The sequence below is a fragment of the Gossypium arboreum genome, chromosome 3 (genome assembly GCF_025698485.1).
Source record: "Gossypium arboreum isolate Shixiya-1 chromosome 3, ASM2569848v2, whole genome shotgun sequence".
Lineage (NCBI taxonomy): Eukaryota > Viridiplantae > Streptophyta > Magnoliopsida > Malvales > Malvaceae > Gossypium > Gossypium arboreum.
In genome coordinates, this window is record NC_069072.1 from 23,447,174 (window position 1) to 23,466,179 (window position 19,006).

General features: G+C 33.8%; 1 protein-coding gene across 3 annotated transcripts; it reads right to left on the bottom strand.

Annotated features, from left to right (window-relative positions):
* Nucleotides 1-1,440: 1,440 nt before the first annotated feature.
* Nucleotides 1,441-5,355, bottom strand: LOC108476200 (uncharacterized). Of its 3 annotated transcripts, none has more exons than XM_017778329.2 (2): nucleotides 5,023-5,355; nucleotides 1,441-4,608 (listed from the first exon to the last, which is right to left on the bottom strand). In XM_017778329.2, exon 2 carries the CDS (start codon nucleotides 4,487-4,489, stop codon nucleotides 2,060-2,062), a length of 2,430 nt encoding a protein of 809 aa, XP_017633818.1. In that variant the 5' UTR covers nucleotides 4,490-4,608; nucleotides 5,023-5,355; the 3' UTR covers nucleotides 1,441-2,059. The 3 variants fall into 3 exon arrangements, with proteins under 3 accessions (XP_017633818.1, XP_017633819.1, XP_017633816.1); XM_017778330.2 differs by having other exon boundaries at nucleotides 1,441-4,511; nucleotides 5,023-5,352; XM_017778327.2 differs by having other exon boundaries at nucleotides 1,441-4,581; nucleotides 5,023-5,350.
* Nucleotides 5,356-19,006: the final 13,651 nt, after the last annotated feature.

The following is a 19,006-nucleotide window of genomic DNA, read 5'->3' on the forward strand; positions in this document are numbered from 1 at the left end:
ACTTTGTTCAAATGATACAAATGGTCAATTTTGAAAAATGGTAGTGTAAATGGATGAAATGGTTAATAGTTATGCTTGAAAATGGTGTTGATGTTTTTGGACATTGGTGGTTAAAAAGGTTGAATACATGCTACATGATCAATTTAGGCATTGAGGGCATCCATGTGTGTTATTCTAGTTGGGCAATGCATAAAATTGGACTTTGTGGAAAACGAAGGTCATGTCACAATGTCGATTCCTTAACACTGCAATGAGACCTAGTTAGTATGTAGCGTCACGAGAGGAACTCTTGGCGTCACGACGTCAACCTGACATTTTGTAAACTTTACAAATTGGTCTTAATGCGACCTTGAGTTAGCAAAAGAGCTTTCGTAAGCTCGTCTAAAACCAAGAAATGATCCTATAATGTATAGTTCACATATGTCACTCGTATTTAAATGTTTAATAGTCTGAATTGAATATAATTGGTTGTAATTGCTCCGGCAAAGAATGTGGCATCCTGTAGCTCAAACTTGACAATCGAGCTAAGTATGGGGTGTTACAAATGTCATTAGTTTGGTTCTGAAAATCTTGACCAAAACCATGAAGCCCAAAATGCTCACATTTGTAGAAGAATCCCAAAATAAGAGAAAGAAGAAAGAAAAAATAGAGTAAAAAGAATATATATATATAAAGAGAAAACAATACATTTTGTCTTATTTTTTTACTTGGTAATTTTTAATTGATTATCTTCTTTTAGATAGACTCAACAGTTTGACCACTAGTTGAACTAACAAAAGTACCGATTTAGGAAAAGAAAAGTAGTTTAGGTACCACTAATTACAAAAAAAAAATGTTTAGGTACCAAAATGGAAAAATGTCAATTTTAGTACCAATTTGTAGGTTAAACCTTGATTTTTTTTGAAATTTTAGATTTTTTTTCATATTTTTGAAATTATAATTTTTAGTTATTATATTTTTAACCTTTTAAAATTTTCGTAACTTTTAAATTATTTAATAATTTATAAGACAACACAATATCAAGTAAACAATAAAAAAAAATTAAAAGGCAATTTACATCAAATAAAAGAGTGAGGACCAAATCCAAAAAAGTGGGAAAGTCAAAAGCTAAATTTGTGACTTGAATATAAAAGGCCAAAATAAACATTTAACAAGGGGATTATTTCGCTTATTTCCTTTGAAATATAGACAAAAAAGCAAGGACCAAATAAAAAGTGAAAAAATTGAAGGATAAATTTATATTATGAGGCTGAAATAAACATTTAACAAAGAGATTATTTTGCTCTTTCATCCCAAATATAATGACCAGTTTACCTATTTTTTTTCAATAAGGGACCAAAATACAATGAAATATATAGTTTAGGTACTGCTATGGTATTATTAACCAAGAAACTGAGCACACGGAATCAAAAAAATGAAAGGCAAATTAGAGAAGATATATTTGAACACAAAATCCAAAGGCATTGAAAATAAGGATAAGCCATTAAAAAGTAAAAGATGATTACAAATATGGTTTAAGCAGTAACGTTATCAATTCACAATCTGTAGTGTTTACTTAATCTCTAATCTGAGCTAACGGTACAACTCTAGGGCCAAGTACAAAAAGTCTTGAATCCGTGACTATTAACTGCTAATAGTTGAGAGAATTGAGCAAGAAAAAACACTTAACATTGAAATAGTAAGAACGCCAACTGCCTGCATGATAGAGAAAAGGGGTCTCAAGGCTGAAATGGCACAGAAGAGCTTGTGTAGCTCGCTGCTTTTGAATCCCAATGAAGTTCCATTTAGCAGAATCGATGCGCTTTTGCAGGGAAGCGGGGTAACCACCCAAAACCATGTGGATTTTCTATTCATTGAATTTCATCAACTTGCAGATCATTGCAACTTTATATATATTTTGAATTTATCTTCGCAACTTTAAGTGCGAAAACAGCCTGAGATAATACATTTGATGAACAAATCCATGAAATCAGTTCCACCCAACTTTACAGACAGTCCAAAAAAACATGTCCACTTCAAAACCAGTTACTTCCAAAATGGCTCCATTCTATCAGCTTTCTTAAGTATTTCCAACATTGACTAAAACTTCTACGTCTTCAAGAGCTTTAAAACCACTGTCCTCTTCTTTCTTCGTTTTGGCACGATTCTCCCCCACCCCTCCATCATTAGCTTTCTCGACATCCACAACATTTTCTTCAGTAATCACCTTACCCTTTTCCAGAATCTCATCATCCTTAACATCCATTATTACCTGAAGAAGTTCCACTGGTGTAGCAGCTGGATCTAGCTCCCGGCAACCCTTTGGAGCATTGGATGCCTCTTGACCTGTAAGCAAGTACGAAGGAACTTGATGAGAGAAACGAAACATCTCTTCTCTTGGAATCCTCCTGATTTCTCTATGGTCCAGATGTCGGTGAAAGACCGTCTTGAAACCAGCAACCTTGACAAGGGGAGTAACTGTGACACCTAGTTCTTCATTGTAGTCATCCAGTACTTCTACCATATCATACTTGTGTATTACTTCATTGGCTGTTAACTCATTCCAGTCAGGGGACCAGTGCCTATAGATCGCCCAAACATCACCCTTTCTTGGATATATATGAATGGTCCCACGCATCCCCTTTGTCCACCTAACTTTGTGTGAAAAAGAATTAAGTGAGCTGTTAATCTCATGCCTACCTATTCTAAACTCCCCGCAGGTTTTTGAGAAACCAGAACCTACCCAGTCAAGTGGACCCAATTCACTGTTAGTTTTCGAATTAAGCCAGCTGATCCTCATCTTGAGTGGATCTCGAGAAATAACATTATGTATCATAGCATAATATCGAGGCATCCCATCATCATCATCATATGCAGCCCATACCTGGTTATCTTCAAAAGATCTTTCAGTTCGATCCTTGTCAAAATCATGAAAATCTGGATCCGGGACATCTATGGACATTGCTTCCAATGTTTCTGCATCAAAACCAACACCAGAACTGACAGGAAAAGGGTTGATAAAATGATCCCCGTTGATTTCATCAACAAGCCCCTCTTTCTTCTTCTGATCCTGTGCATCATTGTTTACAAAAGATTTGTTTTGTTTCTCGTTTGCATTTTCATTGCCTTTAATATCTTTGGATGTAGTCTTAGCTGCCGCTGCTGAATTCCATTCATTCAGTTTCTTTTGAATTTCTCTCTTCGCCTTCTCCACCAACAAACATTGCATTTCTATCTGGGAGATATCTCTTGCATTATTGTGCTTATTGGTTCCATTGATCCAACCAGCTTCTAAACTGCCTAGCTTAGATCCTGATAGATTAGCTGCACCACCATTTCCTACACCCATTTGATTGGTAATACTAGTTCCATGGACGCTGGCACTACCATCTTCCATGCCCCTCCTCCTCTTTGAAGCATTAGTGTATCCGCTTGAGGAAGCACCGCTTGCCCTTTTAGAGCCATGATGCTTTTTCCGCATGGCCTCTTCTCTTTTGGTTGCTGCCTGTGCTTCCTCCCGCTCCCTCCTCACTTTCTCATATGCCTGCTGAACCACACTAGCAGCTTGAGCTGCAGTTGAAGTACCACCTGTCCTAGAAAAGGGACCCCACTGGAAGTTGCTTTGACTATATGAATCATGACTAGTAAATCCGGCAGCGCTATAAGAGGAGGAATGGTTTCTTCCTATATTATTTGAGCTTTTGTTACCTGCTTGACCATTTGAGTTATGCCGCTGCTGTGAAAATTTCCAAGGGGTTGGGGTAGATGTAGTTGGGGGAGCAGTTTCTACAGCCAAAAATGGTTCATGGCAGTTGGGGCACAATAGATTATGATTAAGATACACTCTCAGATACTCATAATGCATCTTGCACCGATGACAGATAGTCCAGAAGGTATTTGGTTTTGGCTTATGAAATGATGCAGGGTTTGATGACTGACCAGCAGCAGTATTTGACGAACGACCAGAAGGGGTCGACGACTGAGCTGCATGAGGGTTACTACTCTTGGAAGTTTTCACATTTGAAGTGCTTGTCTTGGCAGCGTTGTAAAAGCCATTTGCCGCTTTTGACGCCTTTGAGCTCCCACTAGGTGTTGGAACTGTTTGAGTTACTTTTGCATACCTCCTCTTGTCATATGCTGCTCTCCTACCCTTATCAGACAACAAACTCCAAGCCTCTGAAATAAGTTTAAATGCCCCTTCAGCTCCTATAGACTTATTTTTGTCAGGGTGAAGCATTAGTGCCAATTTCCTATATTGCTTCCTCACCGATTCATCATCAGCCAGTGGATTCACACCAAGCACAGCATACCAATCTGCTTCTCCATTGATTTTGTTCTCCGCAGAAATATAAACATCGAGTGTTGCTATCATTTGGGGAATGCCATCCAGACTAGGATACAAATTCTGGGCTTTCAAAGCAAATTTCTTTGCTCCATTAATATCCTTTGCTATGAACTTCTTCTCAGCAAGCTCTTTAGCTCTAGTGGCCTCATCCTTATTGCACTCCATTTCCCTTTCCCAGCGTTGCTCTCTGATGAAAGAGTCACCAGCAGACAACTCTTAAATATCTCAGCTACCCTCAACTTAGACTCTTTCCCGTACTTTACAGAAAAAGAAAAAGACCAAAGCTTAATGAAAAACACCATACAAACAAATCATCAAAAACAGGAAAAATCATTCAGAAAAAGGAAAAGCGTACAAAAGTGCAAACAATACAAGTCAGGTCCTTCATCGAAGATTGAAATGCAAAGCAACAACTGGGTCAAATGCAATAAAATAAGAACATTCTCCTACGCGAATAATCCGGCAATTATCGTAGACAGATACATCGAGTGGTAATAAAGAAATGTTCAAGAATCAAACTAATCCAAATAAACACGCAAGCAACATCCATGGATCTACGTTATAATCAAGTTTCTAACTCAGCCTATGCAAACAAAAAATTCAAACCGAAAAAAGGGGGATCATAATTTATCAATTAAAACCCAGAAACTTTAGTACATCAAGCGATTAACTTATGAATAAAAGTGTTAAATTTTTACCTTACAATAAGAACAGCACTAGTAGATGGAACATTCTTTGGTACCAGAAAGACACCATGGACATACCTCCATCACCAATTTTTGTTTCCTTTTTATACCACTCTTTTCTCTATCAAACCTTTTTTAAAAAAATTCCCCAAAAACTGGACTTTTCCCCAAAACCCCCTCTTAACCCGAACAGGACAGGCCCCTTCCCTAATAACAAAAAACCATAAAAGGATTTTATTATGCTTTTTATGAAAATAGATTTGATGCTATGGGACTTTTCTTTGTGTTTTCGTTTTGCAATTTTTCTTGTTAGCCCTAACCATTTTTTTTATAATAATTGGTTAGGGTCTTAACCCTGGTTAAATTTTAACTCTTTAAATGGGTTTACTACTTTGCTTAATACATTATAATTGGTTGAGAATCTTAACCATGGTTAAATTTTACCTCTTAAATTGTTTTTACAACTTTACCAAAAAACTAAAAATATTTTCAAGTTCCTGTTATGGGAATAATATAGTCATTTTATCTTATTATATTTAAATCTATATAAAATATCTATACTTACATAAAATTAGATTTTGGTGTAAGTTAAGTGAAAACAACTAAATTAGAAATTTAATTAAAATTAGTTTTTTGTAAATTTATAAATAATATTAGAAATTTTATTATATATGTATATATGTGACAACTACATATTTAGAATATATATGTGTTTAAAAATAATATAAATAAATAATGAATCATATGATTTGAAACTAATTAATAATAACAAATGCGATCGTATGATATTCAAATGAAAAATTAGATTAAATTGTGAGTAAAATAGAATTTAAACACGTAAGTACATTAGATTAAGAATATTAAATGTACTACAATTGTTTATTATGGTTTTATGATCAATTTTGAGTTAATGGCAAGTAAACTTATGACACCAACTCAATTAATAAGATAGTCAATATATACAATTGATGGGTGTAATTGTGCACCTAATAAAGTTAAAATGTATAAAGCATTTTATGATAAGCATTGGTTGAGAGGTAAAGTTAAAATTTTATCAGCCTAAATAACTCAAATCCCACAATATACAAAATATTTATTGATGTTTTTAAAAAATAAAAGACCAACATACTTAGGGTAATATAACTTTTTACATACATAATAACATTTTTGTAATTTATTTAATTGAGTTGGTTTTAAGTTAACTTGTAATACCAACTCGGTCAAGAGTTTAATAATAGTATAGATTATAGTAGATATATTTCTAACTGTAAAGATCTAATTTTTGTTGATGTTAGAAAAGTCGATTTCGAGACTAAATTCTGTAAGTTAAGCTAAACCAAGAATTTTATTTGAACAGTTCATGTGATGTATATGGAATTATAAAATCAAAGTGTCAAGTGATTAAATTTAATTAGTTATTAATTATAGTACACAGATTAAATTGCGAAGTGATTAAGTAGAGAGAATTGATTAAGGATTGAGCAAAGACTTTAATAGTAATTTTTCCAAGGACTTGTTTGTGACTTACGAATAGTTAAAACTTGGCTAGTGGCATGAGATGATCTTGGTCATCCTTTCCGACTTGCTTAATTAAGGAAGAATAATAACCATTATATTAGTGATTAGTAGTTTAATTAAAGGAAGAACAATAACCATTAAATTAGTGATTAGTAGTTTAATTAAAAGTTAAGTATATATATATAAGTGAGTGGAAAAAGGAAATGATAACATTTTTTTTTCCATTCATCTTCTTTTCTCCCAACGTGAATAAGAAAAGAAAAGGAAGCTTAGGTTTCTCCATTGCCAACCACTTCTATGTAAGGTTAATTATTGTTTCTGATAGAAAAAAAAAATCAGTTTGAAAACAGTTTTCTTGCACAATGGAAAAATAAAAAATTTGAAAACAGGGCCAGTTTGTGATATCTATAGCAATCAACTTTTCCCGAAATAATACATGTACTTTGAGCGAGACGGATCCTAGAAGTTCTCGGCTTTCAACTGAACGATCTTCTTCGTTATTCTCATACTACGAACTGCTTCGAGTGTGGGTTTGAACAATCATGAATCAAACACAAAACTAGAAATAATTTTCTTACTTTTAGTAAGAAAGTAAATCGCTCTCTCTCTCTTATAGAAACTGGTAGAACTGTTATTCCCGGAAAATAGAATTTATACTTAGAAATAAATTATGACTATTTTCGGGCAGAATAACAATATCCCAAAAGTTTTATATTACTTCGTCTATCTTTAATGCTATTGGTCTCATCTATTTATACAGAGAGAAAGTGAAACTCTAATTGAATTAGTATAATGCATTTAATGTCTATTCAATAGAAAAAACCAATTCCCTAATTAAACTAGGAGAGAGAGGCAATTAATAGGGTGTGTCTCCCCTCATATGTATTATGATGGAAATTTGGGCCTCTTTTGTATTAGGTCTAATTATATGTGCTTCATGCACTTTTAATCCAACACTTTATAATTTAATCTAACTGAGTACATGTTTTTCTATTTCTCAAAATATATATTATTTATTAAATTAATTTTAAAAATAATTTCTCAATTAAATAATTTTCTCAACCTAATTCTAATTTCGATAAAATCATGGCAACTTTACCGTAAAAGAATCTATAAGAAAATATATTTAATTTTTCTACATTCAACGGATTACAACAACCCATTAGTTTAAATCCATTTTCAAACTTCAATTAATTAATTATTTAAAAATTATAAATTAATTCTTAGGTCATTTCCATACTTAGTGAGAAAACCACATTCATTTTCGAATTAGTGAGAAAACCACATTCATTTTCGAATGTAACACATTTCCTAACTTTATCATTTTTATCAAATTCTATTAATTTGATTCAACATGCAATTCATTTATGGTTTCAACGAGATAGTGGAGGGACCGATTGGATATATATAATTAAGGCTCAAATGATTAATAATTAAGTTCCACCTTTTCACTTATTAATTATAAACTCATTTAGTTACGAAGTCATTCCACTATAGTATTGTGATTGAGCTCTCCCTATTGGCATGCCATTATGAAAGCTACTCGAACATTGCTCATCCAATGATATTTCATAAGTGTGTTACCATCATAGGATATGTAACATCTTGAAATAGGGCTTAGTCGGAACAGTGTTTCGGAACCAAAAATTTGAGGTCGAGAAATTATTTTAATATTATTTTGGGTGTTATAGCATGATTATATGAGAGTATGAAAATTTTGGTGAAATAATTTTAGCGATTACTTGCTTAATTTTGAAAAGGAACTAAATCGCGTAAACTACTAAAGTTGTGTTCTATTAGTTAAATATGTTAAATAGCTAGATAACTAAAATTGGGGGTCTTTAAAGAGAAAATAGACCCTTAAAAATAGGATGGCCGGCCGTAGGGGACAAGAAAGTTGAAAAGTCAAAATTTGGTGGACATTAGGTGATTTTTTTTTTTGGTAATAAAATAAAATAAGGAAAAAGGTTGTCATCTTTTTCATTTCTTCTTCTTCAACCACCGAAAATGGCAGCAAACAAGGGGGTTTTGAGAGCTTAAACTTTCAGCCACTTCGTTCCCTTGCAAATCAATAAAATCGAGATCCGGGCTTAAATCGAAAAATATGAGGTTATGGACTAAAATGGAGTAATTAGCCGAAATTGCATTCAAGGTAAATCCGTGTGATTAAATAAGCATGATATCCATGTTATTGTTAATATACTTGAAATCTATCTTGCTATGATTGCATTGAATTATATGTTGATGATATTGAATATGAGAAAGTAATGCCAAATGTTAATAACATTTAGGTGATGATTGAATACATTGGAAATTGATGAAATATGATATTCCATTGAAACGAGTGAGTTGTGCGTAAATATTACAACTTTATCGTTATTATACATTGTATGGTTAATTTTGCATAAAATGTTTGAATGTGGCTATGAGAAATGTATGATGAGACTTAACGTGATAAACTCCCGGTTGAACCTTAAGAATAGATTGGATATTCATGCCATGACATTTGGGTGATATGTGTGCTAGAGTAAGACATGTCTGGGACATGCATCGGCCACATTATGAGAGCCAGTGTAAGACCATATATGGGACATAGTATCGGCATTAAGATGAGAGCTAGTGTAAGACCATGTCTGGGACATGGCATCGGCTTGATATGTGTAAGACCATGTCTGGGATATGGCATCGACACCGATAGATGAGAACCAGTGTAAGACCATGTTTGGGACATGGCATCGGCCTCGGTATATAAGAGTAAGTGTAAGACCATGTCTGGGACATGGCATCGACTTTGATATGTAAGCCAGTGAAAGACCGTGCCTGGGACATGGCGTCGGCATCTTACTCTATGTTTAAGGCCTATTGAATATCAGGTAGTATTCCAAGTGGTTCAACGGGTAGTTTAAAGCTTGTGATGAAAGCGAGAAGGTAAGTATACTCAAATACTATTACGATCATGAAATGATGCATCTTTGGTAAGGATACAAATAAGTAAGCTATGCCTATGAGAATGAAATATTGATGACCTTAAGATTATGGTTCTATGCTTATGATGTACCAATATGTATTTTTACCATAATGTTTAAAATGGTTTGTAAAGATGTTAAAAGCTTAGTTACCATTATTTTACGCTAAATAGTTTTGGGATAGCTACAGTAGTCCAACTTGGAAAATACACCAAAAATAGTGGAAAGATGGTTGAAGATTGAGCGAAATATGGAATTAAATCTAATCAAGTCTAGTTTCTTATAAAGGAAACGAAGTAAGAAAAAGAATTTCATATTATGATATATTTGAATTTGTGTGAAACAGAGTTAGAACAATTTTGAAATCCTCTATTCTGATTTTAGAAAATCATTGAAAATCATAAAAAAATAATTATAGGTTATAATTTATATTATTAGAATTATTAATGAGTCTATTTTCAAGAAAAATAGATGGGAACATTATCCAAGTCTCGTACTATAAGATAATTAATTTTTAATGAAGAGGGGTCGGAATTATCGGACAACGAAAAAGGGGTATCTTTAAATAATAAACTGTACTAATTGGCTAAACCAAAAATTCTGAAAATTTTATGGTAAGACTATATGTGAGTCTAGTTTCTGGAAAAATTAGCTGATCTTAATTTGGATTTCTTTAGCTCCAGATATAAATAATTTCGTGACTATGACTTGAGGAAATAGCTTGATCTAAACATAAGTAAAAGTGCAAATATGGTTGTATTACTTTGAGGAGCAAGTTGATAATTGCATATTATTTTTCATATGGTTTTACTAAGCTATAAAGCTTACTCCCTTCATTTCTTTTTCTTTATGTTGTTAGGTTAGCTCGAGATTAGAGATCGTCGGAGGCAGCATCACACTATCAAGCCATCATCTTTGGAATATTGATATTTGTTAAGTGTGTTCATATGAGTGGCATGTATAGGGACTAGGTTTTTATGATATGTGTTATTATGATTAGCCTAATGTATTGGTCTATATTGAGTTATTGGTATATGGCTAAGAGGTGTGTCTCATATTGATTTTAGTTTGTGAACCTATCTATCTATGCTATATTCTAATGCTTGTGATGAGATGATGTGATTATTCTTGTTGGCCATATATGGTTGGTGTTAATGTTATGAATGTGTCTTAAAATGAGATGCTAAACCATTGAAATGGTGTCATGATATGTATCCTTGGTGCGTATAAAGATGTGAAAGATTAAGGGTAACATAAAGGCTTGGAAAATAGCCTAAGTGTTGGCCATACGAGCTAAGACACGGCTGTGTGTCTCAACTGTGTGAGGGACACAGCCTGGAGGCATGGGTGTGTGCCCTGGTCGTGTAAAGTTTGCACTTAATTTCGAGAATTTAATTTTTCATATAGCTTAGAGACACAGGAGTGTGCCTTGCCCGTGTGCCCCTAAATTGATGATGATGTCATAAACAGAGAGCTCCACGGGTAAGAGAGGCGGGCGTGTCCCAAGCCACATGGGCATGTGAGAGCACACGGCCTACCAACACAAGCATGTGGCCCTATTTCATGATAAAAATTTTCTAAGTCCTCAAACGTTTCCAAAATTCCCGTTTTAGTCTCGAACCACCCTGCTGTATGTTTTGGGTGTTGTAAGCTCGTTGAAGGGATGTTGTGCATGTAAATGAAAAGTTTTAAATAGAACAAAATTTTATGGCCCGGTTTTGGTTGAGTGCATATGTTTAAGTCTAGTAATGCCTCGTATCCTATCCCAGCGTCGGACATTGGTAAGGGGTGTTACGGTATCAGAGTTATGGTTTAGTCGGTTCTCGGGCTAACCTAACACGTGTAAGAGTTTAGCTATACATGCCAAAAATTTGTGTAGTGTGATGTGTCTCGACGTGAATGAGAACTATCTTGTGTGGGCAAGGTACTCTCCAACCGAGCTACACCCGATCACGTAGATAATGATCTAAAGTATTCAATAAAGTGCAGTTATGAGGAGTTGAAACTTGAAAAGGTACGAACAAGAATTCGTGAAATGTATATGTATATGTTTGTGATATGAGAAACATGAAATAGAATGTGTACATGGCATAATGAGCTTATCTATGATTGATTTGTTCGAGTGAATGCATGTGTTTAGATAACTTACTAAAAATACAGGTAGAAAGAATGTTCAAGTATAATTAATTGAATGATTATGATTGGCAAGCTCATATAACTTGAGTAAATGTGTTAAATTGTTTGGATAGATTTATATGATTGTGATGGTGTCACTATGATGATGAAAGTTGTGTCATATGTATATGTATATAAGAGTCGATTCAGAGGCCTATGACCTCACCCTCTTACCAGAGTAGTGTTTTGTGATGGAATTTCGTAAGATTTGCGTTGAATAAACTCAAAAGTGTGGAACCAAAGAGTTTAGTGGAGGAATAACTATAAATATAATTAGAGATTGAGAATGGGTTGATAGTAAGCCAGATCTAGAAAAGTATTAGGTTGACAAAAAGATTATTTAAGCATTGCACTGTCACAATTAGAGTAGAAATTTGCTTTGGTAAATCGAATTACTCAGGTACGAGGTCAAGAAAATGTAATGATTGAGATCTCCTCAGTACTGATCTTCTTTAGTGAAAAGAATAATATGGAATTTGTGATGACAGAAATAGTTGATGAGGGAAATGTACGTGAAGCTATGATTCTGTTTCTTCTGGATGGTACTCTGTTTCGGTACATATGTATGAACAGGATGTGGTCCTTGTTGCATTTGATTCCAATGAGTCTGTGTAGTATCCTTTTCTGGATTTCTTTTCTCTAGGGGATCGTTAAGATCTTTGTTATTTATTTTTTCTGGACTATGATTTCGGAAATTTTGTATGTCTTCATATCTTGAAAGTAAATTTCTTGAATCTTTGGTCATTCCTGTTGTTAATATGTATTAAACATGGTTCATTGTATGGGATATACTTGGTTCAGAGTTAAAAGTGTTTATTATGATTATATCTTTAGCCTGATTACGAAAATAAGGTGATATTGATGTGACGTTTTCTAGTTTTTGTAAAAAGGGTTGAAATTTGCCAGCATATAGATTGTGGTAGCTCAAGTCCAGATTGTGTAATGAGTTTCATTTACTGGTAACCTTGATTTCTATTGGGATTAGCAAGAGACCATATGGTTTGGTTAAACGAAACTAGTTCGTAGAGAATTTTGATTTGTGTTATGAAAGAATCATAAAAGGGCTGTATGTTCAACTTATTCTGTTATTAGCATAAAGGGATTTCTTGAATTATTAATGATTGATGATCGAGGGCGATTCAGTTGTTCAATCTGTGTGGATTACTTGCTCAAAAGGCTAAATGAGATAATTATGTCTGAGTTTATTTTCAGGTTTGGGAATGAAATTTCATTTCTTCATGGTAAAAAAACGGGTAGTCTAAATAAAAAAATAAAAAAATGCATATTTTAGAAGACCATGACATGAGTTAAAATTGTTCGAATTGAAAAAAAAATTATCGCTTTCATGGGAAATTAAAATGGTCTATTGTATGCTAGCAGAGTTTTAAATGGTTGGAAGTGTTGTTAACCAAGGTATTAAATTTAGTTCAGCTGAACTCAGGCAGAGAGTTCTTGATTTTTCAATGATGTGTCAGTAAATGGATTATAATGTGTTGTGAGACTATAAGACAATGTGATAGCTTAAAATATCTAATGTCATGGATAGAGATCTGAGTTTGAGGTAGCATAAGTGACTTGAGCTATTGAAAGATTTCAAGTTAGTCATTGTTGATCTTTAAGAAAGGTTAAAAGTAGTTACAAGTGTTTTGTTAAGAAAACCCCGTTTACTTTGAGAATGATGGTTACACGGTTGAATTTGTTTGTTAACAAGATCGGTCTTAGCCGAATTCAAGATTGAAAATTGAAATTTTATTTCAAGTCTGTGCAGTTGAGAAAAGTGTTAGTGAATTGTAAGCTAAATGAGTACAGTAAAGGTCGACATCTGATTGTAAATTTCAGGTCAGACCTGATGAATGATATTATATTGAGTAAAGATTTGTGTAACAGAAAACCCAGAACCTATGCAGAAATGTTTCAAGAAAACTCATAGAAATAATGTATTAGTGATCGAGTTTGGGACTCGACATTTCTAATTTTGTGCATGAATATTTGGAGTAATAACATGACTAAAACTGAATATCAAGTGTCTTCAGTACTACTTCAGCCAGTGTTGGTACTAGAATGGAGTTGAGAAAGAGTATTATAGAATTCCTATCGAGATAATTCATGTCTCTAGAAAAGAGAAGTGTTATGTGGGTTTATTATTGAGTAATTGACGAGATCTGCAAATTATTTCAGTATGTACAGAATTCTCGTTTAACAGAGTAATTGAATTGCTTGTGCTTAATGTTGTTAGATTTCATAGAAAGCTTTGAATGCGTAGTTGTGTTTTGGCATCGCATTTCATTTTCGGTTTGATCAGTTCAGATTCTTGACAATATGTTTCCTTTCCGTGTTTCAAAATTTAAGAGTAAGTGAGAATTGGATTAAAAAACTATTGGGCCATACGAGGTAATAGAGTATAAGGCCAGTGATGTACTGACTAGCTTCACCATGCAAATTTGAGAAGATTCAAGTGTGTTATGTGTATATGTGATATGACGGTATGGATCGTACCCTTTGTGTATATGAGTTCTCCTATATAGATCAAGATTCAGTTGATATGTTGTATGATGAAGAACCGTTCATGACTTTGGTATGAAAGATTGAAGTGTTAAAGAACTAAATGTTCAATCTTAGTGGGAGTTTCTCTAATAATGTTATGAATAATAGAGCCTATGCGAATACCACCACATTTTCAGTAAGACTTTTGGGGACGAAAGTCCCTAGGGGGAGAATTGTAACATCTTGAAATTGGGCTTAGTTAGAATAGTGGTTTTGAAATCACAAATATAAGGTCAAGAAATTATTTTAATATTATTTTGGGTATTATAGCATGATCATATGAGAGCATGAAAATTTTGGTGAAATAATTTTAGCGATTGCTTGCTTAATTTTGAAAAAAGACTAAATCGCGTAAAGTGCTAAAATTGTGTTATATTAGTTAAATATGTTAAATAGCTAGATAACCAAAATTGGGGGTCTTTAAAGAGCAAATACACCCTTAAAAATAGGATGGCCAGCCATAGGGGGCAAGAAAGTTGAAAAGTCAAAATTTGGTGGACATTAGGTAACTTTTTTTTTGGTAATAAAATAAAATAAGGAAAAAGGTTGTCATCTTTTTCATTTCCTCTTATTCAACAACTGAAAATGGAAGCAAACAAGGGGGTTTTGAGAGCTTAAACTTTTAGCCACTTAGTTCCCTTGCAAATCAATAAAATCGAGATCCGGCCTTAAATCGGGAAGTACGAGGTTATGGACTAAAATGGAGTAATTAGCCGAAATTGCATTCGAGGTAAGTCCGTGTGATTAAATAAGCATGATATCCATGTTATTGTTAATATACTTGAAATCTATCTTGCTATGATTGTATTGAATTATATGTTGATGATATTGAATATGAGAAAGTGATGCCAAATGTTAATAACATTTTTAGGTAATGATCGAATACATTGGAAATTGATGGAATATGATATTCCATTGAAACGAGTAAGTTGTATGTAAATATTACAAATTTATCGTTATTATGCATTGTATGGTTAATTTTGCATAAAATGTTTGAATGTGGCTATGAGAAATGTATGATGAGACTTAACGTGATAAACTCCCAGTTGAACCTTAAGAATAGATTGGATATTCATGCCATGACATTTGGGTGATATGTGTGCTAGAGTAAGACATGTCTGGGACATGCATCAGCCACATTATGAGAGCCAGTGTAAGACCATGTCTGGGACATGGAATCGGCATTAAGATGTGAGCTAGTGTAAGACCATGTCTGGGACATGGCATCGGCATTGAGACAAGATCTAGTGTAAGACCATGTCTGGGACATGGCATCGGCACCGACAGATGAGAGCCAGTGTAAGACCATGCCTAGGACATGGCATCGGCCTCGATATATGAGAGTAAGTGTAAGACCATGTCTGGGACATGGCATCGACTTTAATGTGTGAGCCAGTGTAAGACCATGTCCGAGGCATGGCGTCGGCAGCTTACCCTATGTTTGAGGCTTATTGAATATCTGGTAGTATTCCAAATGGTTCAATAGGTAGTTCAAAGCTTGTGATGAAAGCGAGAAGGCAAGTATATGGGCATGTTCTCGAAGCTCAAATACTATTACGAGCATGAAATGGTGCATCTTTGGTAAGGATACAAATAAGTAAGCTATGCCTATGAGAATGAAATATTGATGACCTTATGATTATGGTTCTATGCTTATAATGTACCAATATGTATTTTTACCATAATGTTTAAAATGGTTTGTAAAGGTGTTATATGCTTAGTTACCATTATTTTACACTAAATGGTTTTGGGACAGCTGCAGTAGTCCAACTTGGAAAATACACCAAAAATAGTGGAAAGAGGGTTAAAGATTGAGAAAAAATATGGAATTAAAGCTAATAGAGTCTAGTTTCTTATAAAGGAAATGGAGTAAGCAAAATAATTTCATATTATGAGATATTTGAATTTGTGTGAAACAGAGTCAGAACGATTTTGAAATCCCCTGTTTTGATTTTAGAAAATCATTGAAAATTGTAAAAAAATAGTTATGGGTTATAATTTATATTATTAGAATTATTAATGAGTATATTTTCAATAAAAATAGATGGGAACATCATCCAAGTCTCGTACTATGAGATAATTAATTTTTAATGAAAAGGGGTCAGAATTGTCGGACAGTTAAAAAGGGGTATCTTTAAAGAATAAACTGTACTAATTGGCTAAACCAAAAATTCTGAAAATTTGATGGTAAGACTATATGTGAGTCTAGTTTTTGGAAAAATTAGCTGATCTTAATTTGGATTTCTTTAGCTCCAGATATAAATAATTTCGTGACTATGACTTGAGGAAATAGCTTGATCTGAACATAAGTAAAAGTGCAAATATGGTTGTATTACCTTGAGGAGCAAGTTGATAATTGCTTATTATTTTTCATATGGACTTACTAAGATATAAGGCTTACTCCCTTCTTTTCCCTTTCTTTAGGGTTGTCAAGTTAGCTCAGGATTGGACATCGTCAGAGGCAGCATCACATTATCAAGCCATCATCTTTGGAATATTGATATTTGTTAAGCGTGTTCATGTGAGTGGCATGTTTAGGGACTAGGATTTGATGATATGTGTTATTATAATTAGCCTAATTTATTGGTCTATATTGAGTTATTGGTATATGGCCAAGAGGTTTGTCTCATATTGATTATTGTTGGTGAACTTATTTATCTATGCTATGTTCTAATGCTTGTGATGAGATGAAGTGATTATGCTTGTTGGCCATATATGGTTGGTGTTAATGTTATGAATGTGTCTTAAAATGAGATGCTAAACCATTAAAATGGTGTCACGATATGTTTCCTTGGTGTGTATAAAGATGTGAAAGATTAAAGGTAACATAAAGGCTTGGAAAATAGCATAAGTGTTGGCCACACAGACTGAGACACGGTCGTGTGAGGGACACGGCCTGGAGACATGGGTGTGTGCCCTGGCCATGTCAAGTCTGCACTTAATTTTGAGAATTTAATTTGTCACACGGGAAGACACGGGCGTGTGCCTTTCCCATGTGCCCCTAAATTGATGATGACATCATAAACATAAAGCTCCACAGGCAAGGGACACGGATGTGTCCCAAGCCACATGGGCGTGTGAGAGCACACGGCCTACCAACACGGGCGTGTGACCTTGTTTCATGATGAAAATTTTGTAAGTCCTCAAACGTTTCGAAAGTTCCCGGTTTAGTCTTAAACTACCTCGATGTATTTTTTGGGCCTCGTAAGCCCGTTTAAGGGACATTGTGGATGTGAATGAAAATTTTTAAATAGAACAAAATTTTATGGCCCGGTTTTGGTTGAGTGCATATGTTTAAGTCGGATAATGCCTCGTATCTTGTCCCGGCATTGGGCACGGGTAAGGGGTGTTACAGGATATCATTAATCTCTTTGGGATAGATTTATTCTCTCCATATGATCCTATTTTATCTCATGGTAATTATTATATATTTCTTCATGAAAAGCCAACTACTACCAACTAGTAATTAATTCATTCATCACAAAGACGAACGACTTGTGGCCACGTTTACTTTTCATCTATCATGTAATGCTAATGAGAGGATATCATTTACCCATGTCTTGGGCTATGAATGTTGCTACATACTACAAAAGTCGTATACCCAATGCACCCACTTTCAATTCCTTATCTATTTGAACTTAGGTTTTTACTTACATCAAAGTATAAGAGTCATGCATAAATAGCCCATCATCCACTTAGGATTAAGGCATGTCACACTATGAACGTTACAAGTGAATAAATCCATAAACAGATTCAGGATTTATTCTAATTTGGTCTAGTCGATGTACTATCAGTCTAATCGGTCATATCTATATCTTTATCTTCTAGGAGTCATCTGTTTCGATGCCCAAGACAAAACATCTCTCTAATTGGACTTGATAGACGACATATCAGTCTTTCAATCGATTTGCTCATTTTCGATTAGACTAAGGTCATGTTTAGGTTTGTCTACTAATAAAAGTTGTCTTTTCATATTACAATCCAACCACATAATATCACATAGTATTAGTTAAACATTAGACAACAAGTGAGCTAATATTTGCTTCTATTTTGTTTTGCTAATATTTGTTTCTATATTGTTTTGCATGCAAAAACAATTGAGGACAATATACAAATGATATTAATGTAATTCATGAATACTTTTTATTAACCAATTTGTTCGAAAAAATTACAAGTGTACATAAACGAAAATACTACACTTAAGGCACCAGATCCAACAATTTCTTCCTTAATTTTTTAGTTATTATACTAGGATGTTAGATGATCATGACCGAAGAATTAAAATTTTCAATTAATAAAGATTTAGTTAGTTAGCCATGGATGAAAATTTGGAAATTTAGAATAGAAAGGTTAGGTTCATAAATGGTTAATGATATTTAAGTTGTAATCACAGTGAAAATTAGTTGAATTGATACAGGGTAATATAGAATTAGGTTCAATTAAGTGTTATTAAGGAAAAAATTATTGAGTTCTTAGGGACCTATGTGTATGAGATAAGAACTTTGGGATTTAATGGTATGTAATGGTAGTTTGATATATGTAAAGTATAATTACAAAGTTGGATTTAGATCCGAACGAGAGATTATTGAGTTATACAAATTTCAGATATTGAAGCACTAGTTAATTAAGTATGAGGACTAGCGTATATCATGCTTTGTTTCATTGGAATTCAATGTTTGATTATGCATTACTAACTTGTTTAAATATTCGAATTATCTAACGTAGCTCACATTGAGTTCAAAACATTGAAGGGACAGGTGACGAGTAGCTAACTCAGTTTGTGCTAACTTAAT